We start from the raw sequence: 13,151 nt of genomic DNA on the forward strand, positions 1-13,151 counted from the left end.
CTTTTGTCTATTACCCTACATTGTTCTTTGACAATGGCAGCATATGCAGTTCTCTGCTGTAAAGCATTAGCCATGATTAAAAAAAAAAAAAAAAAAACTCCTACTGTATCATGCCAGCTTGTAAGAGCCTGTTCTGTGAGTGACACTGCTCCAGAAGGGATGCTTGCTGCTACAGATGGAGCAGACTATAACCAACAGCCCTAACCTCAGCTGTATAGAGATGGAAGCTTCATATGATCATGTGCTCTCACTTTAACCCTTTAGCACAGGGACAAGTGTGTACTCCCAAGAAGTCCTTAGTACATTAGTGCCTGGCTTGCAGAGCAGCAGTCCCCTCCCCCACCCCATGACGACATGGATGTAAACCACATGCAGACAGCAGCCAGTGTTTCACAATTTATTTTTTAACACAGAAACTGACAGACTAGTAGGGGTGACTCCGGGCCCTTTCAGTGATAGGAGACAGATCACTAGGTGAAGGTTTGGGCCCTGCAGTGACAGGAGAGGGAATCGGTGAGATTATTCTTTGGAGGCGATGTATACTAGGAGATCCACAACACGGTTACTGTAGCCCCATTCATTGTCATACCTGGAAGGAGACATAATTGTACAGGAGTCTTTAGGAGCAATGCAAGCATTTTAACTATTAAAATAGTTATGATAAAAGCCTGACCCCTCTAGCGCTAAAATTACAGTAATTGTTCAGCCATTTGGTAGCAGCAGCATGTCCCAATTCTCCCAAGGCCAAGTGTGCAATGGCAGGATTGGTCACTGGGACAGAAGTTTGATGAGTTTCCATCCCTTAGTTCCCCGACTTAGCCAACCTTGATCAAGGTACTGCATTTTAGTAGTCTATGGTCTGGTTGTTACACTAGATTTTGTTTACACGGCAGCACCAGGGCTCTGTAGTGCTGGTAACAGAACATTGGAGGGTGGGAGGGAGAAATTCAATTGTTACAGCTGCCTGATCTCCCATCTAAAGTGGGAGGAGACTGCAAGGGTGTAAAGTAGCTAAACCAGACTACACTAGAGGGATCTGGATAAATTGTATGGGAGAAGGATAAGATTGGAGAGCAGGATGGTAGGTGCAGAGTTAGCAAGTGTGGGAGGAAGTCAAAGGTTGGGAGCAGCATGGGAGAAGTATTGAAGGTGAGTGGGAAGAGGTGCTCAGGGAGGAGGGAAGGCAGATGAGAAAGGTAGTTGAGGGCTTTGTGTTACTGGACTATGCCCCAGTTCATACTCACCAAGTGATCAGCTTAACAAATTTGTCGTTCAGAGCAATGCCAGCATCAGCATCAAAGATAGATGAGCGACAATCACCATTGAAGTCACTTGAGACAACCTAATTAGTGAAGAACACAAGTCAGACCCTGCTGTAGTGGAAGCTCAAGAACCTCACCACTACCCACTGCACATACCTGGTCCTCGGTGTATCCCAGGATTCCCTTCATTGGCCCTTCAGATGCTTTCTTCACTGCAGCCTTGATTTCATCATAGGTGGCCTGAAAGAGGAAAGCGCATTTGTTAAGTTAATGGCCATGCCTCCATTACAGATTATGTATCTGTACATGGTTGTGTACTTACAGCCTTTGCCAAGATACAGGTCAGGTCAACTACAGATACATTAGGAGTAGGGACTCTGAGGGCCATCCCAGTACACTTTCTGGAGGGAAGGAGGAGATTGCACAAGTCAGTACATCCCTTGGAGAACATGCTTTACCCATGCTCAGACTGCATCTTATAAATAGTCTTCTGCAACTACTCTGCCTTCTAGCCATGTGGCAGGAGGGCACATACAAGTCAGAGTTAACTGGTCAAACACAAAACCTACCCATTCAAAGCTGGGATGACTTTGCCAACAGCCTTGGCTGCACCAGTTGATGCTGGGATGATGTTCTGGGCAGCACCTCTGCCATCACGCCACAGTTTTCCAGATGGGCCATCCACAGTCTTCTGGGTAGCAGTGTAAGAATGGACAGTGGTCTGGAGGATAAGGATACAGGTAGTCAGCACTAGGTTGATCTGGCAGGGGGGGCACATCTGGATGTCAGCAGCAAGTCCAGGGCATACTCACCATCAGTGACTGTTCGATGCCAAAGTTGTCATTGATGACTTTTACTAGAGGAGCCAGGCAGTTTGTGGTGCAGGAGGCATTGCTGTGTGAAGGAGACATGACCTTTTATTATATACAATTGAAAGACAGCAGTTCTTATCAATATTAGCTCCTGAAGGGCTGGCACATATGAGGCACTGTGACCAAATATACTTCTACTCCCAAATATAGTTAACCATGGAATATCTACCCCCAATGAACAAGGACACCTTAAAGTTCAGTGGTCCAGGGGCTTCCCCACAACAGGCCAAGCAACCAACATTTAAGAATGCAGAAGTGAAACAATGGTAGATATAGGTTTTTCTAATGCTCTTGATGGAGAACTGTTCAGACCCCATGGCTAAGATGGTGGAATTCTAGCAAGAGGACACATTATAAACTGTTATACCGTAAGTATATTCCTACCAGTGTATTCTACCAGCATATGTGCAACCAACACTAGTTATGAGCCTTTGTTTTCAGTCTTGTGATGGATAAAAACCATGAACCCAAGTTATGTTCTGCTGCATCTACAGGCAAGACATCTGTTCCCTGGGGCAGATCACCAGGCTACGTGGAGAAAATCCCATTAGATGCTGCCACGAACACTACAAGAGGAAAAGCTCTTGAGGGCCACTTGAAAGAGGCTAAATTACAATAGCCAGTACCTCACTGAAGACACAGCAACTGGTAATGTAGTCAAGAATGCAAGCCATCATGCCCACCGGAGCACTCTAAGCTACTGCGGTCCACTAGTCAGCTCTGGCCAGGGATAAGCACCTTGCACAGGATGCATCCTGAGACTTCTGTACTCAGACCTGGCAATGGATACCCTGCTATATAGTAGATAGTGTATTTGGATGTATATAAGCACATTGTTCTGGATTAGAAAGCCAGCATGTTACCAGTTTAGAACATTACAACCATCAGAGGACCACTGAGATCAGCTAAAGGAACAGACTTAGGGAGGGGTCTATATACACACACTAAGTCTTGGATGGAGATAAAGTGCATGGAGATCAAGTATTCGGACATCTGGAAATAAAGATCTGACCATGGAGCCTGCGTAGGTTGTCCTTACCTGACGATTTTTTGAGAGTTGTTATATTCAGTATGGTTCACGCCAACAACATACATTGGGGCATCTGCAGAAGGAGCGGAGATCACAACACGCTTTGCACCTCCTTTCAAGTGAGCCTGGAGGAGAGAGAAGTCAGTTTACATGTAGCAAGAAGCAGAACAGTGCTCATGGGGTAGTTAGTGGGTCAGCAGTCAATGTCAGTGTTAAGAGAATGATGACCCAGTAATAATGTAAAGTCAAGTATTTTAAAGTCTAATGCGGACACCCTCACAATGCTTAACTCGGTATTGAGTCAGCATTCAATTCATGTCATCAGCAAAGTTATTTGCCGACATTCTGACAAGTTCTACCAAAAGAGTCCATGCAAAGTGTTGAGAATATGGGCCATTCTCAAGTTTACTTACAGAGGCTTTGTCCATGGTTGTGAAGACGCCAGTGGACTCAACCACGTACATTGCACCAGCATCTCCCCACTTAATGTTGGATGGGTCCCGTCTAAATTACAAAACAGATCAAGTTAAGAGTGTGAAAGGAAAGTCCATCAGCCATCCATGCTGGAAGGTCAGGTCTCCCAGAAGCCAACAAGGAGGCCAGAACCACCAAGGAGGTAGTGGTTAGCAGTAGCATCGCCTTAATCCATGTGGCAAAGACATATCGGTTCTGGCCAGATATCACGTACTTCTTGGGCAGCAGCCCTAACATCTTCAGCTATAGCAGTGGTTCTTAAACTCAGTCCTCAGGTGTGTTCATTACCCACTGACATTTTTAGAAGAACCACTGGTTGAGCCAATGGTTATACTTGTGAAACTGTATCGAGACCTGGAAAACATGACCCATGTGTGGTCCTGAGGGCAGAGTTTGAGAACCTGAGATACAGTAGTCAGCCCTACTCAACCATGTCCAAACCCTAGGGTGAGATTGAGTTCCATTAACCACTCGCTGGACAACCAGTAACTTAGCTGATCTTACACATCACAGTTTAGTTTATTCCACTAGGACCTGGGATTGGAAGAATTATGGACCCTACACACAAATTACACAGAAAGATTAAGATCTCAGTGTGTAGGCACCAACAATGAACGATGCGCTGCCCCCACGCTTGTTCATACCTGCAGGCCAATATGGACAATCTAGTCCATATTAGCATGCAAGGATATGGGGCCGGGTGACATCAGGGAGTGAACAAAATGCACTCACCCACCGCATCAGCCGTTGGCCAGCTCGGCTGTCCGTCACTGTGTGTAGGGCCCTTAAGGCCCTGCATTTACAGTCAGGCAGTTTGTCCAGCATAACATGTAGCTCCGTATAGAGGGGACAAATACACCAAGGGCTGTATTCAAGGCCATGCAAGTAGGGCAATTCCACTTGCACCTCTGTAGGCTGTGAGCCACACTTCCATGCTCAACTGAATCCAGCCCCAAGTCTACAAAGTGGGTTCATATTCAGCATTTAGTGAACGGCATGCATTATATTGTGTAAGAGTAAGACAGCCCATAGAACTCACTCTGCTGAGACGGTGATCTTCTGGCTGTTGATGACCAGTTTACCATCCTCAGTTTTCACCTCTCCCTTGAAGCGCCCATGGGTGGAGTCATACTTGAACATGTACGCCTGAAAGAAGTCAGAAATCCCATTTGTATACCAAAGCTTACAAGAGATCAAAAGGAAAGACACGCATTGCTAAAAAGCCTGTATGAACAGCTTAAATAGTACTGCATTAGGGGGTTACAGCACAGGCTCCAGCACACTGCAGGTCCTCTACCACTGTAGTTTATCAATCCATAATACTTAGACACAATTTACCCAACTCTGGTTTACAGCGACTCCCGCCATCCACTGGGAGGCGACAATAAGATGAGCAATTAAGACCTCACCTGCAACTTCCCCCACCATCACCACATTCTCACGTACCATGTATTCCAGGTCAATGAAGGGATCGTTAATGGCCACAACTTGTACTTCATTGTTGCTTAAAGCAGCGCGGGTCACCAGACGCCCGATACGACCAAATCTGAGAGAATATAAATGGAGGACAGCAATCAATAAATCAATATTACATTATAGTGTACATAGTGTTGGGCAGTAACCAAAGCAGCAATTTAGTTTGTGATCAGTTTCCACCCCCCCAGAACAAAAAAATAAAAAAATAAAAAACACTGAAAGTGGAGATCAGTAAATCTGAAATTCCTGCTTTTATTTAGTCATTTGTGGTAGTTGTTACATGAAAATAAGATTTTACTCACCGGTAAATCTATTTCTCGTAGTCCGTAGTGGATGCTGGGACTCCGTAAGGACCATGGGGAATAGCGGCTCTGCAGGAGACTGGGCACAACTAAAGAAAGCTTTAGGACTACCTGGTGTGCACTGGCTCCTCCCTCTATGACCCTCCTGCAGACCTCAGTTAGGATACTGTGCCCGGAAGAGCTGACACAATAAGGAAGGATTTTGAATCCCAGGTAAGACTCATACCAGCCACACCAATCACACCGTATAACTCGTGATACTATACCCAGTTAACAGTATGAAATATAACTGAGCCTCTCAGATGGCTCAACAATAACCCTTTAAACAATAACTATATACAAGTATTGCAGACAATCTGCACTTGGGATGGGCGCCCAGCATCCACTACGGACTACGAGAAATAGATTTACCGGTGAGTAAAATCTTATTTTCTCTGACATCCTAAGGGGATGCTGGGACTCCATAAAGGACCATGGGGATTATACCAAAGCTCCCAAACGGACGGGAGAGTGTGTATGACTCTGCAGCGCCGAATGAGCAAACTCTAGGTCCTCCTCAGCCAGGGTATCAAACTTGTAGAAATTAGCAAATGTGTTTGACCCCAACCAAGTAGCTGCTCGGCAAAGTTGTAAAGCAGAGACCCCTCGGGCAGCCGCCCAAGAAGAGCCCACCTTCCTCGTGGAATGGGCTTTCACTGATTTAGGATGCGGCAGTCCAGCCGCAGAATGTGCAAGCTGAATCGTGCTACAGATCCAGCGAGCAATAGTCTGCTTTGAAGCAGGAGCACCCAGCTTGTTGGGTGCATACAGGATAAATAGAGAGTCAGTTTTCCGGACTCCAGCAGTCCTGGAAACATATTTTCAGGGACCCGACTACGTCCAGTAACTTGGAGTCCTCCAAGTCCCAAGTAGCCGCAGGCACCACAATAGGTTGGTTCACATGAAAAGCTGATACCACCTTAGGAAGGAATTGGGAATGAGTCCTCAATTCCGCCCTATCCATTTGAAAAATCAGATAAAGGGCTTTTACATGACAAAGCCGCCAATTCTGATACACGCCTGGCCAAGGCCAACAGCATGACCACTTTCCACGTGAGGTATTTTAGCTCTACGGATTTAAGTGGCTCAAACCAATGCGACTTCAGGAAATCCAACACCAGGTTGAGATCCCACGGTGCCACTGGAGGCACAAAAGGGGGCTGAATATGCAGCACTCCCTTACCAAAAGTCTGAACTTTAGGCAGTGAAGCCAGTTTTTTTTGGAAGAAAATGTACAGAGCTGAAATCTGGACCTTAATGGAACCCAATTTTAGGCCCATAGTCACTCCTGACTGTAGGAAGTGCAGAAATCGACCCAGACGAAATTCCTCCATTGGGGCATTCCTGGCCTCACAACAAGCAACATATTTTTGCCATATGCGGTGATAATGTTTTGCGGTCACATCTTTCCTAGCCTTAATCAGCATAGGAATGACTTCCTCCGGAATGCCCTTTTCCGTTAGGATCCGGTGTTCAACCGCCATGCCGTCAAACGCAGCCGCGGTAAGTCTTGGAACAGACAGGGCCCCTGCTGCAGCAGGTCCTGTCTGAGCGGCAGAGGCCATGGGTCCTCTGAGATCATTTCATGAAGTTCTGGGTACCAAGCTCTTCTTGGCCAATCCGGAACCACGAGTATAGTTCTTACTCTTCTTAATATTCTCAATACCTTAGGTATGAGAGGCAGAGGAAGGAACACATACGATGTTACCAGAGCGTCCACAGCTATCGCCTGAGGGTCCCTTGACCTGGCGCAATATCTTTTATAGCTTTTTGTTGAGGCGGGACGCCATCATGTCCACCTGTGGCCTTTCCCAATGGTGTACAATCATTTGGAAGACTTCTGGATGAAGTCCCCACTCTCCCGGGTGGAGGTCGTGCCTGCTGAGAAAGTCTGCTTCCCAGCTTGTCCACTCCGGGAATGAACACTGCTGACAGTGCTAACACATGATTTTCCGCCCATCGGAAAATCCTTGTGGCTTCTGCCATCGCCATCCTGCTTCTTGTGCTGCCCTGTTGGTTTACATGGGCGACCGCCGTGATGTTGTCTGACTGGATCAGCACCGGCTGGTGTTGAAGCAGGGGTCTTGCCTGACTTAGGGCATTGTAAATGGCCCTTAGTTCCAGAATATTTACGTGTAGGGAAGTCTCCTGACTCGACCATAGTCCTTGGAAGTTTCTTCCGTGTGACTGCCCCCCAGCCTCGAAGGCTGGCATTCGTGGTCACTAGAACCCAGTCCTGTATGCCGAATCTGCGGCCCTCTAGAAGATGAGCACTCTGCAGCCACCACAACAGCGACACCCTGGCCCTTGGAGACAGGGTTATCAGCCGATGCATCTGAAGATGCGACCCGGACCACTTGTCCAACAGATCCCACTGGAAGATCCTTGCATGGAACCTGCCGAATGGAATTTCTTCGTAAGAAGCTACCATCTTTCCCAGGACTCGTGCATTGATGCACCGACACCTGTATTTGTTTTAGGAGGTCTCTGACTAGAGATGACAACTCCTTGGCCTTCTCCTCCGGGAGAAACACTTTTCTGTTCTGTGTCCAGAACCATACCCAGGAACAGTAGCTGCATTGTAAGAACCAGCTGTGACTTTGGAATATTCAGAATCCAGCCGTGCTGTTGTAGCACTTCGAGATAGTGCTACTCCGGCCAACAACTGCTCCCTGGACCTCGCCTTTATAAGGGGATCGTCCAAGTACGGGATAATTATAACTCCCTTTTTTCGAAGGAGTATCATTTCGGCCATTACCTTGGTAAATACCCTCGGTTGCGGGGACAGACCAACGGCAACGTCTGGAATTGGTAACGACAGTCCTGTACCACAATTTTGAGGTACTCCTGGTGAGGAGGGTAAATGGGGACATGCAGGTAAGCATCCTTGATGTCCAGTGATACCATGTAATCCCCTTCGTACAGGCTTGCAATAACCGCCCTAAGCGATTCCATTTTGAACTTGAACCTTCGTATATAAGTGTTCAAGGATTTCAATTTTAGAATGGGTCTCACCTAACCGTCTGGTTTCGGTACCACAACATTGTGGAATAGTAACCCCGGCCTTGTTGAAGGAGGGGTACGTTGATTATCACCTGCTGGAAGTACAGCTTGTGAACTGCCGCCAGTACTACCTCCCCTTTCTCCGAGGGCAGCCGGCAAGGCTGATTTGAGGTAACGGCGAGGGGGAGTCGCCTCGAACTCCAGCTTGTATCCCTATGATACTAGTTGTAGAACCCAGGGATCCACCTGTGAGCGAGCTCACTGGTCACTGAAATTCCCGAGACGCGCCCCCACCGCAGCTGGCTCCACCTGTGGAGCCCCAGCGTCATGCGGTGGACTCAGAGGAAGCGGGGGAAGATTTTTGATCCTGGGAACTGGCTGTCTGGTGCAGCTTTTTCCCCACTTCCCTTATTTCTGTGCAGAAAGGAAGCGCCTTTGACCCGCTTGCTTTTCTGAAACCGAAAGGACTGTACCTGATCATACGGTGCTCTTAGGTTGTGAGGAAGAAACCTGAGGTAAAAAATTCTTCCCAGCTGTTGCTGTGGATACGAGGTCCCAGAGACCATCCCCAAACAATTCCTCACCCTTATAAGGCAGAATCTCCATGTGCCTTTTAAAATCAGCATCACCTGTCCACTGCCGGGTCCCCAATACCCTCCTGGCAGAATGGACATTGCCTTAATTCTGGATGCCAGCCAGCAAATATCCCTCTGTGCATCCCTCATATATATAAGACGACATCTTTAATATGTTCTATGGTTAGCCAAATAGTATCCCTGTCGAGGTAACAATCTGACCGGGTAACAGACCACGCTGCCGCAGCACTATCCATGCTGAGGCAATTGCAGGTCTCAGTATAGTACCCGAGTGTGTATATACAGACTTCAGGATAGCCTCCTGCTTTTTATCAGCAGGCTCCTTCAAGGTGGCCGTATCCTAAGACGGCAGTGCCACCTTTTTTGACAAACGTGTGAGCACCTTATCCACCCTAGGGGATATCTCCCAACGTAACCTATCCTCTGGCAGGAAAGGGTACGCCATCAGTAACTTTAGAAATTACCAGTTTCTTATCGGGGGAACCCACGCTTCTTCACACACTTCATTCACTCATCAGATGGGGGGAACAAAACACTGGCTGCTTTTTCTCCCCAAACATAAAACCTTTTTTTTGTGGTACTTGGGTTAATGTCAGAAATGTGTAACACATTATTCATTGCCGAGATCATGCAACGGATGCTCCTAGTGGATTGTGTATATGTCTCAACCTCGTCGACACTGGAGTCAGACTCCGTGTCGACATCTGTGTCTGCCATCTGAGGTAGCGGGCGTTTTTGAGCCCGATGGCCTTCGAGACGCCTGGGCAGGCACGGGCTGAGAAGCCGGCTGTCCCACAGCTGTTACGTCATCCAACCTTTTATGTAAGGAGTTGACACTGTCGGTTAATACCTTCCACCTATCCATCCACTCTGGTGTCGGCCCCACATTTATCGGCATCTGCTCCACCTCCACGTATCCTCCTCAAACATGTCGACACAGCCGTACCGACACCGCACACACACAGGGAATGCTCTGACTGAGGACAGGACCCCACACAGCCCTTTGGGGAGACAGAGTATGCCAGCACACACCAGAGCGCTATATACACAGGGATTAACACTATAACTGAGTGACTTTCCCTTATAGCTGCTCTCATACATATATACACAGCACCTAAATTTAGTGCCCCCCCCCCCCTCTCTTTTTTACCCTTTGTTGCTTGAAACTGCAGGGGAGAGCCTGGGAGCGATCCTTCCAGCGGAGCTGTGAGGGAAAAATGGCGCCAGTGTGCTGAGGGAGATAGCCCCGCCCCTTTTTCGGCAGACTTCTCCCACTTTTTATGGAGTTCTGGCAGGGGTATTTTTCACATATATAGCCTCTGGGACTATATATTGTGATTTTTTTTTCCAGCCAAGGTGTTAATATTGCTGCTCAGGGCACCCCCCCCCAGCGCCCTGCACCCATCAGTGATTGGAGTGTGAGGTGTGCATGAGGAGCAATGGCGCACAGCTGCAGTGCTGTGCGCTACCTTGCTGAAGACCGAAGTCTTCTGCCGCCGATTTTCAGGACCAACTTCTTGCTTCTGGCTCTGTAAGGGGGACGGCGGCGCGGCTCAGGGACCGGACGATCGAGGTCGGGTCCTGTGTTTGATCCCTCTGGAGCTAATGGTGTCCAGTAGCCTAAGAAGCCCAAGCTAGCTGCAAGCAGGTAGGTTCGCTTCTTCTCCCCTCAGTCCCTCGTAGCAGTGAGTCTGTTGCCAGCAGATCTCACTGAAAATAAAAAAAAACTAAAATATACTCTTTTTCTAGGAGCTCAGGAGAGCCCTAGTGTGCATCCAGCTCAGCCGGGCACAAGATTCTAACTGAGGTCTGGAGGAGGGTCATAGAGGGAGGAGCCAGTGCACACCAGGTAGTCCTAAAGCTCTCTTTAGTTGTGCCCAGTCTCCTGCGGAGCCGCTATTCCCCATGGTCCTTACGGAGTCCCAGCATCCACTTAGGACGTCAGAGAAATTATGTTTTTTGGGTCTTTCAGTCCTTTATCAACACAACTGTAAATCGAATCAGCTCAATGCCAGACAGTGCCTGTGATTTAGGGAACATCCATGCTCATTTAAAGTAGTCTGAAGCCAGGTGGGGTACAGAGGGGGGAGGAGCCTTGTGCATTGCAGTTAAGATTTAAAGTGCCAGGCTCCATACTACCAACTATACCCCAGGGGCCCGTGTGCATGAAGGAGAGATGTCCTTTTAGAGCAAATCTATGTATGCAAGAAAGGTGGGGAGGGGGGTCATTATTGTAGCATGTCCCTACATGGTAACGCTTTATATGCCCAGGTAACGCAACACCCATTGTGTTATCACATTACTGCTATTGTGCCACCCGGGCATCATGTGCTGCAGGGCTGTTGTACAGAGAACAAACCACGACGCTGGGCCTGGGGTCTCCCCCCTCCTGTCTGAGGCAAAGTTCAGGAATCTGCATAACATGCACAAACAGTGCAGAGGTGCAAAGTCCGAGTGAAGACATAAGAGGGAGAACAGGCCTGGCATCTCCAGGATCCAACTCCTGCCGGTAACTGGCAAGCAGACGCACTGCCTGCACTGTAGCTTGGCACCCTGTAACTAGGGCAACCACCAGCCCCCTCTTTCCCTGGGCAGCTGCCATACCCTCTATTAATAGGAGCTCTACATTACACAGCTGGGAGGGGGGGATTCAGGGACAGGCCACTCTTCACAGAGGTCATTCTGTTCACACAGCAGCAGGTCTAGAAGACCCGGACTTCTGCACGGAACAATCCAGAAAGCTGCATAGGATACCAGGGGACTCCTACGTGCAGAATAACCAGGATGTGAGTCAGCTCGCAACGCTCTTGTGCAAGCTGCAGTCATTCAGCTACTGCGAGGGGGGAGGTGGAGACTGGTTGTTACTGCTGCAGACTCCCCCTCCCCCCACCACCAGACACACCCCTATGTGAGGCAGGTACGATACAAACGAGCACAGGGACCACAATCCCCAGAGAGACAGGGACAATATGGATGAGACCACAACCTTGGGACATCCTTGAGATACAGCAGCTGAGGGAGGAGGGGGAGGGGGCAAAGAGGGAGGTGCAACTGCATAAGATGGGGAGGAAAAGGATTTAGGGGGTGGGAGGCAGGGGTGTGACTCATAAGGGACACGACATGGGTCCATGCTACAGAGCTGCTCCAGTAGGTGGGAGTGATAGCAAAGCAGCCATTTTAAGAGGCTGCACACGCAATGGACCAGTAGCCTGGGAGCTTGCACCTTATCTACACGCCTCACTGGATATGCAGCATCCTCAGGACATGCACCCAGGGGCCTGGCACCAAGGTGACTATAGAAGTAGATTGCAAGGCTTAGATGAAAAAAAAAAAAAAAATGGAGTCTCAGATACAGGGATGAGACCTATAAGCAGCAGCTAAGCCTTGTTCATCCATCATCCATGCAGAGTGCTTTCACAGAACAAATCAATTATTAAAGCAGATAGTAAATGATTTTGCAGGTTGCCTAGCAACACCATATACCAGTTATTCCACCACTAATATATATATATGCATGCTACATTACATTAACCCCCCTCCGTTAACCCTGTGCATAGCAGCACTAATTTATATATATATTATATATATATATATATACATATACATATATATACACATACATACATACACGTTGCATATGACAGTCCCCCCCCCCCTCATTAACCCTGTGCTGCACTCACCCATTGATGCCGATGTTAACCTTCGTCATGATGCTGCCTGTAGTTTCTGCTCCTGCAATAGAAGGCGCAGAGGAGGTTACCCCGCCATGCACCACCCACAGGGCAGCCCCCTCTTCCTCGCACCCATCACCCGTTGCCCACTCACCTCTCACTGTGTACTGCTGCAGAGTGACTAACAGCCCGGCGGTCCGGCCTTATATAACGAGCCTGGCGGAGACACCACCCACCAACAGCCCTGCACCAATCACAGGCCGCAGAGAGTTCCTGTCACTCACGCCTTCTGTCATTTCCAGTGCAGGCTACGTGCTACCGTAACAGCGCATGTAGCCGCGCACGCTACTCTTTGGGTCCATCCTGTCCCCCCCCTCAGCCATTACCGTAATGTATGCGGGCTTGTTTGAACTCAGTGATCCGCAG

The 13,151-nt window shown here is 48.4% G+C and overlaps 1 protein-coding gene across 1 annotated transcript; it reads right to left on the minus strand.

Moving 5' to 3' along the window:
- Positions 1–383: 383 nt before the first annotated feature.
- Positions 384–12,921, minus strand: GAPDH (glyceraldehyde-3-phosphate dehydrogenase). Its single transcript, XM_063962432.1, has 12 exons — positions 12,880–12,921; positions 12,735–12,786; positions 5,085–5,184; positions 4,678–4,784; positions 3,578–3,668; positions 3,174–3,289; positions 2,075–2,156; positions 1,832–1,983; positions 1,585–1,663; positions 1,419–1,502; positions 1,245–1,342; positions 384–589 (listed from the first exon to the last, which is right to left on the minus strand). The coding sequence occupies exons 2-12, from the start codon at positions 12,761–12,763 to the stop codon at positions 520–522; spliced, it is 1,008 nt and encodes a 335-aa protein (XP_063818502.1). The 5' UTR covers positions 12,764–12,786; positions 12,880–12,921; the 3' UTR covers positions 384–519.
- Positions 12,922–13,151: the final 230 nt, after the last annotated feature.

This window comes from Pseudophryne corroboree, chromosome 3, assembly GCF_028390025.1.
Source record: "Pseudophryne corroboree isolate aPseCor3 chromosome 3, aPseCor3.hap2, whole genome shotgun sequence".
Lineage (NCBI taxonomy): Eukaryota > Metazoa > Chordata > Amphibia > Anura > Myobatrachidae > Pseudophryne > Pseudophryne corroboree.